This window comes from Rhincodon typus, chromosome 3 (genome assembly GCF_021869965.1).
Source record: "Rhincodon typus isolate 14 chromosome 3, sRhiTyp1.1, whole genome shotgun sequence".
Lineage (NCBI taxonomy): Eukaryota > Metazoa > Chordata > Chondrichthyes > Orectolobiformes > Rhincodontidae > Rhincodon > Rhincodon typus.
The window spans coordinates 103,385,165-103,399,952 of record NC_063334.1 but is presented as its reverse complement, the minus strand read 5'-3'; the positions used below and the strand labels follow the sequence as shown (position 1 = coordinate 103,399,952).

The window sequence follows — 14,788 nt, the reverse complement described above, 5'->3', positions numbered from 1 at the left end:
AACTGTTTACCACTGTCCTGTACCATTTCTGGTAGATCCATAATGCAGTGATTCAGGACTTACCTAATGCATTTAGAAGTCAGCTACCTTGCCATAGGTCTGAAGACACATATGGCCCAGATCGGGTAATGTCATCCAATCTCCTCCCTTACAGGACATTAGTGAGCAAAATGGGTTTTTACAACATTTGACATTGGTCACTATTAGATTAGCTTTTAATCCCACACTCATTTATTGAATTTAAATAGCTGCCATGGTGGGATTTGAACCATGTGATCACAGCATTAGCTTGGGTCTAATTAGGGGCTCTGAATTACTAGTCAAGTGATGTTACCACAACCTCTCCTTTATTGTAATTATTCAATTTATATAGCACATGACATAAGTATAATTCAAGTATTGTGAAGCATTTGAATACACCTGATATTTAAAAGTAGGAGCAAGCAAAGTACCCATGATTGTGATGTTATCTTCTAATTTATTTTGTCACACTGGGGTCTATGGTTTTTTTTAATCCAATTCAATTTGACAGAAATAGGTGGCTTTGTTAGTAAACTTTCTGTATTACGAAACTGTTTTTAATAATATGATTGTGAACATCTAAACTAACCAGATAAATCAGCATGTGGAACATAATGCTGAAATATTGACATCTCTGGGACACTATCATGTTCCTTTCAGTAGCTGGCATTGAGTGTCTTTCGGCAGTCCATCTACCACCTTTTTTGATCACAGGTAGAATCATATAATTTGGGTCTAAAAGGTAGGATTAAGAGTTTGCCATTATTATCAAAAGTGTTCAGACTTGCATTTAAACACTTTTTTTAAATATTGGTTTCACAAATTGTAAGCCAGGGTTTGACTAACAGCATGCCTGCGAGGTTATACATTTCCAAAAATAGGGATATAGAGTTTAAAGTCAACTTGTACATATTCTTGATCCATTATTTCATTGGTCACTTCTTTGGTGAGGTTTTAGTGTAGGGCTGTGTAATATTCGTTTGGGTTACGAACTCCGAAGTATTAACTATTACTGCTCTATAGTAGGAACTACTGAGGCAAAAAACAATCATTTCATCAGTATTGATTATGGATTTGGAAAGCTCTCTCCAGTTAGCCTCATTTCAACCCTTTTGAACTTGTTGTGATACTATATTTAGATTACTATCATCAATCACAATATTAGTGAGGAGTTTTAACAGATATTTCATATTTTTCAGGTGGAAGGAGAATGCAATAATGAAGAAGGGCATATTAATGATGCAAACAAAGACAAAAAAGAAAACACTGAAACTAGTAGTGAAGTCTTGGTCACTGTTAAAGAAAATGGTGACCACAACACAATTCACCAAAACACACAAGAAGATGAACAAGAAGTTAAGTCTGAGAATATACCTGTAGTTAGTGCTGAAGAAGAAAATGGAGAAAAACAAGAAACACTATCTACAGACTTAAATGATTTGCAAAACAAGTCTGCTTCTTCAGCTGAGGTAGAATGTCCTTAGCAGCTTGACCTGATTACATATCTGTGTGACATTATCTTTGATGTTTCTCAGAACTGGATGATGCTTCAGCATTTTAAAGTGAGAAATCTGTAATGAAAAGCTTAACTTGAGTTTGCATGAACCAGTGAGCATAGAATGGGTGGATAAGTGATGTCACTCAGACTGAAAATGACAAAGTAGTGCCTTTGTCATAAAAGATTTGTAAATATATGTACTACTTTCCTTAAACTCTCTCAATGCACACATTTGCCTTCACAGAATGTTGTTAAGTCCGTAAGATGTCCGGACATTATTTTGTTGATGTTGATGAGGGGAGGGAACAGTGTCATATACCCTTTTCATACGGACCTTTTATCCCCTCCTTGCAGTTATAGACTTCACCATTTGTAAATGTATTGATACTGAGAGTCGAGATAGAAGAATACACAGTTAGATGGAACAAGATTTTATTACAGAGTGCCCATTTTTCAGATAAAATAAAATCAATGATTCCAATCTCTGTGAATTTTTCTATTTGTACTTTATAGCTTTGGCAATTAAATGAAATCAAGCTCTCTGTGAGCGTCAGCGGTAGGGAGAGTCTTATGATATGATATGTAACGGCATTGCAGTGGTACCAGTACTTTCACTGAAATTATAGTGTCAGTATTCAATTTATCCAGGTGGTTTTCTAATTATTTAATAAGACTGGTTTATTCACTTTGATTAAGATTTGGAACTGCTAATTTATTACCTAGTTTATGGAATATGTGAATCAAATCTTTCTGTTGCTACAAATTGTTTTTGTCCTGAGAGTTTCAAACTATGGCCATTATTCATTATTATTCAGTCTAGCAGCTATCACGTACTGGACTCATACTGACAAACTCTGAGTTTGTGAACAAAGATACCAAGAAAACGAGACATGGGAGGAGGTGGCTCACTGTTCTGTGACTAGATCTCCTGCAATTACTTTAGTGATTGGATGCATCATTTCCAGTGATACCAAACTGTAGCATTCGAGAAGATTTCCACATTCAGTGATTTGCCAGTGTTGCTTTAGCAATGAAATGGCAGTTAGGGTATGACAGGTTCTGCAATTCCGTGGAACAAGAAAGGGATCAGGCAGCCAGAATTTCTGGTTATAAATGCTATCTGTGATCCTTGCAAGTAATCGAGCACATATGAATATTAAATGATAAGGATAAGGTTTGACTGTATTGCTTATGCATGAAGATTGGCTACATAAAAGTGCAGGGTGACTGTTGGTTAAACCATGCTGTGGTATGAACAGTCATACTAAGAAGAGAGGGTTGAAAATTGAATCAGCAAAAGAAGCAGTAATTTCTTACATTTAAGAAACCGGTATGGTGTATAACAAGAAAATGTTATCTTGCCATTTGCATTTTTAGGCTAAGTGCTGTAACATAGTGAAGAATGTTTAAGTGCAGTATAGTTACTTCAACACTTTTTTTGAAAGTAGTGCTATTATCTCTTTCTTTAAATCTGTTATTTTCAGTGGCAATTGACTGTTTTGATGTAATAGGAAAGAATGATAAAGCTATATTACTGTATTTCATGGCCCAGTATAGTATAATATGTATCAAAAAATCTGCTTAGAAGCCATAATTTGTCTAGTTTGAGTAATAAGTTATTCTAAAATATTGATAGATTAATTTGACTTTGTAGGAATCTGACGCTTTTTCCGTACACAACTGCATTCCTTCTAAAAAGTGGGGATTTGAACTCCTTTCTGAAATTTAAGACCTATAATGGCATCCAAGTACTGTACCATGATATATTGTACTTACCAACACACAAATTAGCACACTTAACACTACCATTCATAGTCCAAATAATATTTTCCTCACTTCTACAGAATGCCACATGATATGTTATTTCTTGGTTGATCTAATAACATAAAAGTGAATAATGTCTGTCTTCTTTTGCTAATAGTTCATGTTTGTTAAATAAGCTCCATTTATTATGTACTGCTTACATTTTGAAAGATACTTGTGCGAAGAGGGTGAGGTATTTGCTTATATTTTGGAATATTTAGCATGTGTAAGGCTCTGAATGTCTGCAAAGATGCTATTGGTATGTTGTGTTAAACTGTGAAGTGCAATTTTCTATTAAAAGTTTATAGTACAAGAAGAACCATAGTACAAAACGTGCAAATTGCTTAGTTGCTAATTCCAGTGTATCCTCAGAAAATGTGACCGAAGTCATCTTTGTGGCACTAAAGATAGTTGTGTGATATCCATTTTACAAACTGTTGCAGATTGCTGATGTGATTATTTAGTACATCTGTTTCTTTTTAATTGTTATATAATAAATATAGTTAAACTATTAATAAGACAACTAGTTGATCAGCTATTGTTTTCTCTAATAGAGCATAGCTTAGCTAAATTTCTATTGTCATTATTGTCTTTGGAATCCTGTTTGTTAATGAATTATGGAAATATCCTTCAAGCATGATGGGGACTATGACCAAAAGGAAACAAAGCAATATTGGCTAATGTTTTATTTATTGAATTATTAATTTTTGGTGATTGCCAATATATTTAAGTCTGTTGGCTGTTTAGTCATCTCTGAATAATGCAGAAGATATAGAGTCATAAGAGTTTTTACAATATGGAAAGAGGCCCTTCAGCCTATTGTGTCCATGCCAGTCATCAAACATCTGTCAATTCTAAGCACATTTTCCAGCGCTTGACCTGTAGCCTTGTCTGCTATGGTGCTTCAAATGCTCATCTAAATACTTATTAAATGTCCTGAGGGTTCCCATCTCTAGCACCCTTTTCAGGCAGTTAGTTCCAGATGCCCACAACCATCTGGGTGAAAAATGGTTTCTTCCAATTCCTTCTAAACCACCTGCTGTTTCCCTTAAAACTGTGCCCCCCTCCCCCCAGTTATTGATGCCTCTAATAAAGGGAAAGGTTTCTCCCTACTTACCCTGTCTATGCCCTTCAGAACTTTGTACACTTAAATCAGATACCCACGCTCAGCTGAATCATTCCAGTCCAGGCACCATCCTGATGAATTTCTTCTGCACTCTCTCTATTGCAATCTTATCCTTCATATAGTGTGGTAATCAGAATTGCACAAAGAACACCAGCGGTTGCCTAATAACATAATGAGCTCCGTCCTAAGCTCTGGTTTTGATTTCAAGGCCTTGTAATAAAGGCAAATATCCCATGGAAGGGAAATCGTGACTTGGAGTAAGAAAGTGAATGTACTGTAGCCAGGTTTGCAGATGACACAAAAATAAGTGAAAAGGCAGGTTGTGAGAGGGATATAAACAGTTTACAGAGCGATATTAATAGGTTGAGAGAACAGAACATTATTTAAATGGAGAGAAACTGCAGAAAAGCTGCATCACACAGGGACTTGGAGGTATTAGTGCATGCAACGCAGAAAACTGGCACGAAGGTGCACTAGGTAATCAGAAGGCTAAGGGAATGTTGGCTGTAATTTTGAGAGTTGGAATATAAAAGTAGGGAAGTCTTCCTGCAACTGTACTGGTGAAAACCATACCTGGAGTACTATGAGCAGGTTCAGTCCTCTAATTTATGGAAAAATATTATTTCATTGGAGTTAGTTCAGAGAAGGCTGACTTAGGATGATCTCTGTATGGAGGAATTGTCTTGAGTGAAGACTAACCGGCTTGGCACTGTACTCAGTGTAGTTTAGAAGAATGAGAAGGGATCTCATTGAAACATATAGGATTCTTAAGGGGCTTGATGGAGTAAATGCTGAGCAGATGTTTCCCCTCATGGGAGACTCCAGGACCAGAGAGCATAGTCTCACAATTAAGCAGCACCAGAACTGGGAGCAGAATCCTTGAGTATATTTAAGGATGAGAGATATTCTTGATTAGTAGAGGAACCAAGGTTTATGGAAAAAACACAAAGAGTAGGCGAGGAACATCGGATCAGCCATGATCCTATTTAATGGTGGGGCAGGTTCGAGCGGCCAAATGGCCCATACTTTTGTTCCTATTCATTATAGTCTTATCTGATATGCCTTCTTAACCACCTGATCTACCTACCTTCAAGGATCTATGGGCAATTACACCGAGGTCCCTCGGATCCTGTATGCTTCCTGAGACCTACTGCTCAAAGTGTACACCCTTGCTTTGTAAGTCTCCCCCCACCGCTGATGCATCACTTAACACATTTGAAAAGACCAATTATATCGCCCTGTATTCTAAGGCTTTCCTTCTTGCTATTTACTATGCCACCAATTTTGTGTCATATGTGAGCTTCCTAATCAAACCTGCTACATTCATGTCTAGATCATTGATGAACAAACAGAGAGACCCAGCACCAAAACCTGCGGAGTGCTACTGGACACAGACTTCTAGTCACAAAAACATCCTTTGGCCGTTACCCTCTGTTTACTGCTGCTAAGCCATTTTCGGATCTAATTTGGCAAATTACCCTGGATACCATGAGCTCTTAATTTCTTAACCAGTCTGCCATGCAAGATCTTGTCAGAAGCCTTACTAAAGTCCATGTAGACAACAGCAACTGCCCTAGCCTCATCTAGAAATTTGTTAGACTTGATCTCCCCTCTTACAAAGCCATGCTGACTACCCTTGATTAATGCTTGTTTTTCCAAGTTGTATATTTATTAAGCAGAAATAAGAAGACATTAGGAGAAAACTGAAAAGTAAGTTAGAAGAAGGAATAGATAAAATTTGGAAAAATAATACTAGCAAGTGTTAAGTTGCATTTATATTGTGTATTTAATGAAAATACCCCAAGAGGCATGTAAAGAAAACAAAATGGACACCGTCAACAAGGATGATATGGGGAAGGGTGAACAGGTAGACTTTAAGCAATAGCCTTGAAGGAAGGAATAAATGTAAAGATGTTGAAAGGATTAACAAACGAGTTCCAGAAGCATAGAACCTGTAAAATTTAAAGCATAGCTGCTAAAGAATAGGATAATGAGTTCTAAAGAAGAGTCAAATCGGACTCAAAATACCAACTCTGTTCCTCTCTGCACAGATGCTGCCAGACTTGATGCATTTCTCCACATTATCTCCGATTTCCAGCAACTGCATTTGATATTAGGCTATGTTGCTCTGGACTGAAAACAAAAAAGTGCTGGAGATCACAGCAGGTCAGGCATCATCCATGGAGAGAAAGCAAGCTAACGTTTTGAGTCTAGATGACTCTTCATCCGAGCTATGCTGCCTGACCTGCTGTGATCTCCAGGATTTTTTGTTTTCCATTCAGATTCCAGCATCTGCAGTAATTTGCTCCTGCCTACGTTGCTATGGAAATCAAAGGTGAAAGGGAGACAAATGTAGATGTATGAGCTGGACAGTGCAGAATAGGATCGGTATAATTTACAGAATTGGATGCATGCAATAGAGCCTGGTTGAAGTTTACAAAGAGTGGGGATAAACGCATGCCTGCAATTATAGATCAAGTAATACACAGTTTGAAAGACATAGAAAAGGCATAAAAGTTTAAACGATAATTTATTTCAAATAATGTTTATTGGCTACTTCTTGACTACCTTTCATCTGCCTTCTCCCTTTGCCTTGTGGGGCATCAATGAAAATAATACTAAAAATTGGTCACAATGTCTGGTATTTAAAAGCTGGATTCTCTTGATTCAACATAGAGGCATGTATTTGCTAACAGGTCATCAAAACTACTGAATATATTCTGCCTCCAATTGAATGTCTCATTAAAGATGAGGATGATATGATATTAAGACCCCAAAGAGAAGATCCATTGAGGTTAATTGTGAGAATCAACCTGAAGCATACTTAATATCTGAAAGAGAAAAATCACAATGAATTGACTTCTTTTTCTTTGAAGCCATTACCCTGTGCCAACATGATAGTTAGGGAATTTAAGATTAAAACACTCAGTCTGAGGTAAGATGACTTAAACTCAAGTTACAAGGTTTATGATCTTACTTAAAGATGCCCTACACTGCAGGACTGAATAAAAGATTTCAAAACTAAAGCTCAACCAAGCAGTGTAATTGAGAAAATTAAGTCCAGGAAAAACTAACAGTTATTTTACTACTACATTAAGAATAAAAGGATAATTAGTGAAGGTTATAGTGGTAAATTGTACGTGGAACTGTAGAATGTAGATAGGGTTCTAAATGAATACTTTGTGTCGGTGTTCACTAGTGAGAGAGATGAATGCGAGTATAGAAACCAGAGAAACCTGTGATATACTTAAGGAAATCAACATATATAGAGTGGGTTCTGAGTGGTCTGGCAGGCTTAAAAAAAACCCACCAGGACTTAATGAAATGTATCCCAGGCTCTTGAGTGAGGCAAGGGAGGAAATAGCAAGGGCATTTGGCAATAGTTTTCAGTTGCCCTCTGGCCAGAAAAGAGGTGGCTGAAAGACAGCCTATGTGGTACTGTTATTCAAGAAGGGAGGTATGGGTAAACCAGGAAACTACCAGCCAGTCAGTCTAACCTCAGTGGTGGGGAAACTTTTGGAAGCAATTCTGCAGGACAAGTTAACCTGCACTTGGAGAGGCAGGGATTAATCAAGAACAGTCAGCATGGTTTTGTTATGTGGAGATAGTGTCTGACCAGCTTAGAATTTTTCAAATGACCTGGTGTGTAGGTGAGGGCAATGCATTTGACATAGTCTACTCGGACTTCAGCAAGGCTTTTGATAAGGCCCTGTATGGAAGTCTGATGGTGAACGTAAGACCCTGCGGGATCCAAGGAAAGTTGACAAATTGGATCCAGAATTGGCTGAGTGGCAGGAAGCAGAGGGTGATGTTCAAAGGGTGTTTTGTGACTGAAAGCCTGTATCCAATGGGTTTTGGGGTCCAATCTGTTTGTGATATACATAAATGATTTGGATCTGAACGTGGGAGGGTTGATCAGTAATTTCACAGATGATACAAAAATTGATGGCGTGGTAAATAGTTGGATAGCCTTGGATTGCTGGAGAATATAGACGGGCTGGTCAGATGGTTTGATCAGTGGCAAATGGAATTCAGTCTGGATAAGTGAGGTGAGGCACTTGGGCAGGAAAAACAAGGTAAGGGGATACATGATGAACAGTATGACCCTGGGGAGCACCAAGGATCAAAGGGACGTTGGTGTGCATGTCCACATGTCTCTTAAGGTAGCGAGCCAGGTAGATAAAGTGGTTAAGAAGGGATACGAGATACTTGTCTTTGTTAGCCAAGGCATATAGAGTTCAGGAACAGGGAGGTTATGTCAGAACTGTATAAACATTGTACGTAGCTTTTATGAGACTAAGTAACGTGGTGTCATTTCATAGAATCCCTAAGTGTGGAAGCAGGCCAATCAGCCCATCATGTCTGTACTGACCCTCTGAAGAGCATCCCACCCACACCCATCCCCTACCCTATAACCCTACATTTACCATGGCCAGAAAACCTAATCTGCACATCTCTGGACCACAGAAGGAAACCGGAGCACCCACAGACACAGAGAATGTACAAACTCCGCACAGACAGTCACCTGAGGTTAGAATCGAACCTGGATCCCTGGCACTGTGAGGCAGCCGTGCTACCCTGTTTGCTTTTCTTTATTCCTTTCCTTTATTCCTGTACTCCATTCTCCTTGCAATAAATAGTAATGTGACATTTACCTTCATAATTACTTGCTATACCTGCATGCTAACTTTCTGACTTCTTTGTATGAGCATTTGTAAGTTTTACACCTTCTAAATAAAAAAAAGATTGCTTTTTTTTCCTATAACCAAAGTGCATACCCTCACACTGCCATCTGCCATCTTATTGTGTGCAGTTTTTGCCACATTTGTAGCTACAATTCTCTTGCTGCTCATTAACAAATCCTCCATGCTAATTTATTATCACCTATTCCTATTCCATGAGCCCTTGTCTTTTGTGTGATATCAAATGGAGTTTAGATGGACCATACCTGAATTTCTACTCATTCCCCTTTTATCTACCTTACTTGCTACATCCTTTAAAAAAAACTCCATGCATTAGTTAAACACAGATTTCCTTTGGTAAGATCACTGATTTGTATGACCATGCAAAATCTTAGACTAAATTGCTCATTCCCACAATACAGAGAATATGTTATCCCTGCAGGAATGCATACTTCTAGGAAATCTGTATCATAACATTTGAAATGTTTTATTTTTGTCAGTGAGTTAAAAATAATACAGAATACAGCTTTACCCTTAGAACTGGTTATTTCGCTGACAGGAAGAAAATGATTTTGGATGAGACAAGCAGCTATTTAAAGCTTAGCTGGTTAAAATGGGCCCAGCTAACCTTGCAAGTTGTCAGCCCACTGTCTTCCCCTGCAGCAGACACTGCTATGCCTGAGTGGAACTCCTGAGCCATATCAGATGATGTTTTACACGGAGTTGGCCACCGCAGTGCAAACCATTGTCTTTTGAGCAGAAGACTGCAAACAATGAAGAAATACATCTTCAATTTTCAGGGTTTTTAAATTAGCTTTGTCAAATATTTACATCTGTGGCAGATGCTATGTTTGCACTGCTGACTATAAGCAAGCAAGTAAGATATTTCATGTTCATTTGTTGATTCTAGATTCAATAAAAGATAAATGTTATCTGTTGAATTTTGTGCAGATGTTGGGTTATGCTAATACCAACCAGGAAGTTTTGTCCCTATTTCACAGAACTGATCAAATTAAATATTTCTCTTTATTCAGTTCATAGTTCGTGAATTGACATGGATTAAAAGATTATACACAATTACACCAATATGTTGAAATTCAGTAGCAAATTCTGCCTAGTTTACAGAGTAAGAAAGTTGTCCTGTTATTCATAGACAAAAATATGGAACATAGATAAAAGTTTGATCATTCAAACTTGCAGGTCTGAAAATTGGGTGATAGGGAAAGTCCATATTTAAATAAATTTGATAATATCTTCTTTCTCGTAATGAAATTCTAAGCACCTCCGTTTCATGACACATCGTGGTTTCCTTCATCCATTCTTCTCACATTTAAATCAGATTTTAGTTTTCTTGAGAGAAGCTTAACTTTGTAGGCAAGCATTTAAAGAAAATGTTTTATTCTAATGAGATTAATACCACACAATGATTTTCCTTTTAAATACACGTCAATGTTTATCTCCTTTTTGAAGGTCTGTGAATGACTGCTTGGTAACCCTACTCTCTATTACTCTAAATCTTTCTTCATGCTGTTACTGGGGATTTCGACTGATTTATCTTAGAAACAAAGAATGTTCTATAAATAATTAGGATTAAAACAAAGTCAGTCTGTCATCTTCACTGGACAAATTAATTCAATTGTTTTCTGGGTGGCTTACTCCATTTTTACCCTGGTGTGTTCTTGTCGGTACAAAGATTCCTTTCCGAAGCCAACTTCCCATCACTCAATATTCCTTTATTCCATTGTGCCTTTTATGCGTTTACATTTAAGAAACATCCTCCACTGTGTTGACCCACCCTATTGTCTTAGGGTCCATAGTTAGTGTATCTATTATTATGGTAGTCCATTACCCAAACCTTTTTTTTACTTGAGTATGCAACTGTCGAGTGCTGAATTGCAACTCTTAAGACTAGGGTTCAAACCCATTTTGGCAGAAAACAAATCTCCTCTATCATGATGTACTTGACAATTTATACGCAAATCTTTGCTGATATTCATTGACAATTAATAAGCATAACTAATTAATGATCAGTATCAATTAACCTGGAAAAGGAAAATCCATACTGTCAAATTTGTGGAGTTTACACGAGATATGTCCTGAAAATCAGATTCACTGGCCATTGAAATAGAGAAGCAATTTTATCACAAGTTAAATGTAACAAGCCTATAGATTTGAACTGCTATTATATGGCCATGCCACCAAGAAATTGTCTCAACTTGTTGGAAGAATATATATTAAGAGATTCAGGCTACATACCACAATTAAAATTTAATGGATCAAAACAGGTAAAAAACCAGACACTGGTAGAGAATCTTCATTGAGCCTGATAAAAACAGGGAAAGCAGACCGAGAAAAATTAGGTGCCAAATGAGACAGAAAGATCACAATAGAGAGACAGACAGCTAAAGGGACTTTTCCCACAGGTGCAGGGGTGGGGGGAGCAGGGCACCAACATCTTCAACACATATTGTATTCATTTCCCATTATTTATCACGGTAGGTGATGTAATGAAAACCATAATTTCTGATGTGCTTCAAAAACAAGTTCAGCACTTCAGACATGAATGCAAAAATAATTTTCCAATAGCATCATGATGAATTGTTGTTTTGCATGTGGTTTGATGGAATTCTTTAATATGAAATTGTTAAAGAAGCATGTTCACAACAAATCAACAGCAAAGCATGGAAATGACACAACTCTGAATCACAGCTGGTTTTAGCTAAAGAGCAGTGATTACATCTAAATGGATCACTTTCTGCTGAGTTTCTGCTCAACAAGCTAAATACACCATTTTTTTTTCTAACCAGAAAACCAGTCAGTTTTCTTTATATAGCACATTGCATTGAGATATTACGTTTTCGTAATACAAACAAGGGCAAGACTTATTCAATTAATTGTAGGGCCGAACGGCTCTGTTGTAGAGACCTAGGGGTTCAGGTACATAATTCTTTGAAATTTGCGTCACAGGTGGACAGGGCGGTTAAGAAGGTGTTTAGCATGCTTGCTTTCATTGCCTTTGAGTATAGGAATTGGGACGTCATGTTGACGTTGTACAGAACGTTGGTGAGACTTCTTTTGTGTGCAGTTTTGGTCAGTCCGTTATAGGAAGGACATTATTAAACTGGAGAGGGTTCTGAAAAGATTTACCAGAAGGTTGCCGGGAATGGAGGGTTTGAGATTAAAAATAGGCTGCAAAGGCTGGGACTTTCTACACTGCAGCGTAGGAGGTTGAAGGGTGACTTATTGAGGTTTATAAAATCATGAGGGGCATTGATAAGGTGAATGACAAGGGTCTTTTCCCTTGGGTGGGTGAGCTCGAATCTAGGGGCTCTATTTTTAAGGTGAAAGGAGAAATATTTAAAAAGGACAGGGGGGACAACTTTTATCCAAAGCAAGTGGTTTGTGTATGGAATGAACTGCCAGAGAAAGTGGTGTATGCAGGTACTGTTAAAGCTTTTAAAATAAAATTTGGATAAGTTCATGAATAAGAAAGGTTTGGAGGGATATGGGCCATGCGCAGGCAGCTGGGACTGGTTTAGTTTGGGAATATGGTCGGCATGGACTGGATGGACTGAAGGGTCTGTTTGTATACTGTATGACTATGACTCGAAGATGGTATCTGTATGGAACGAGCTGTCAGAGGAAGTGGTGGATGCGGGTAAAGTTACAACATTTAAAAGGCATCTGGATGTGTAAATGAATAGGAAGGGTTTAGAGGGATCTGGGCTAAATGCTAGCAAATGGGAATAGGTCAGATTGGGATGTCTGATTGGCCAGACAACTTGGACCATGGGGACTGTTTCCATGCTGTATGACTATGACACATTGATGGACAATTGGGTCCAATTAGTCTGTCAGTATTATTTTCGATGAGTTACTCCATCTAATAAACTTGCAATGATAGCCTGTCTTGTGGCACAGTGGTAGTATCCCTATCCCTGGACTAACAGGCCTAGGTTCAAGTCCCACCTGCTCCAGACGTGTGTAACAACATCTCTGAACAGTTCGATTAGAAAAATAGGTTAAATTTAAAAAAAAATAAACTTGCAATGCAATTGGAACTTACCACATTGTACAATTCCTGCCACCTATTGAAAAGACTTTAGGAACAGTTGTGCATGCGGACTCAACCCACAGTGTGACAGCTGGCTAGTGACGTATCACTGTGACTGGTACTGCACATGTGCGAATAGTGCTCCCCTAGGTTTGTAACACAAATGAATGGAGTCCACAGCCTAACGATTCCCAAAATCCTTTCCTGCTTGTATACATTAATGTCAAAGGTGCAGTTTGATAAATTATGAACTCTGCTTCAGTGTTTTTGCAATGAGCTATTGGGGACAAAGAATGCTAAAACCAATATCTGTATAATGACACTTGCCTAATCTCTCAAATCTGTTTTGTGGTTATCTTGGGTTAATGGCCTAAAATAAACAGGGTAATTGAAACATTAAAGCAGGGCACAAGCAAGTCTTTTGAACCTAATTCAATACTAGTCCCCTGATATAACCAACAAATGTCTCCTAGGTTTTCTTATACAATAAATTACCACAACCAATATGGTTGTATTTTCTTAGCTTTTTAAATAAATGATTCGGGGTTGCAATTGGTTTATTCTTGATATTCCACCTGAGAAAAAGCCCTTAAGTGACAACAATTAAAAACGCATTTCAAAGATGAAAATTAGGTACTTTTTAAAAATTGAGTCAGTTTATTGCTGAAATTGATATTCAAAGCTGAAATCCTGTGGTTTAAGCTATATCATGAATATTTCACATATTTCAGTGATTTAAAAACTGGAAGAACGTCCAAAAATAGCTTGATAGAATTCAACAAGCATAGCTCCAAAACATACTATTTTAGTGTCCAGTCTCCAGGGCACTAAATGTTACAAGAAAACATGGTTTTCCTGAAAGGCAAGATTATGCAAATTTTAACTGAGCCATGTCATAAAGGCTATTACTTTCAGAATTAAGTTGTGTTTCTGTTTTGAAATGTGTATGCTAAACTATTGGAGCTTCTCAATATGTGAAAAAAGTGAAGAAACTGCATAGTATTGTCATAATAACAGGAAATGACTATTTCCTCCAAAGGAATTACAATAAATACATTTATGTCTGGCACACATTTAGAACATAGAACAGTACAGCACAGTACAGACCCTTCGGCCCTCGATGTTGTGCCGAACTTTTACCCTAAACCTAAGGACTATCTAACCTCCATCCCTACCTTATACTATCACCCATATGCCTATCTAATAGCTACTTAAGTGCCCCTAATGAGGCCAACTCCACTACCCTCTCTGGCAATGCATTCCACGCCCCTACCACTCTCTGAGTGAAGAACCTACCTCTGACATCTCCCATACATCTACCTCCACTCACTTTAAAATTATGCCCCCTCATAATAGCTACCTCCACCCTAGGAAAAAGTCTGTGGCTCCCTCTGGCAGTCCAATCTATCTGCACCTATAATCATTTTGTACACCTCTGTCAAATCACCTCTCATCCTTCGTCATTCTAAAGAGGAAAGTCCTAGCTCTCTCAAACTTTCCTCGTAAGACCTTCCCTCCATTCCAGGCAACATCCTGGTAAAAACCAAAAGAACTGCAGATGCTGTAAATCAGGAACAAAAACAAAGTTGCTGGAAAAGCTCAGC

At 37.9% G+C, this 14,788-nt stretch overlaps 1 protein-coding gene across 1 annotated transcript in view; it reads left to right on the top strand.

Annotated features, from left to right (window-relative positions):
• The window catches only part of srek1 (splicing regulatory glutamine/lysine-rich protein 1), a 68,378-nt gene extending 64,533 nt beyond the window's left edge, over positions 1-3,845 (top strand). The window contains exon 12 of the mRNA XM_048595236.1: positions 1,221-3,845. Within this exon, the coding sequence (XP_048451193.1) occupies positions 1,221-1,505 (285 nt within the window). The 3' untranslated portion in view covers positions 1,506-3,845. The remainder of the gene's footprint in view (positions 1-1,220) is intronic.
• The last annotated feature ends 10,943 nt before the right edge of the window (positions 3,846-14,788 follow it).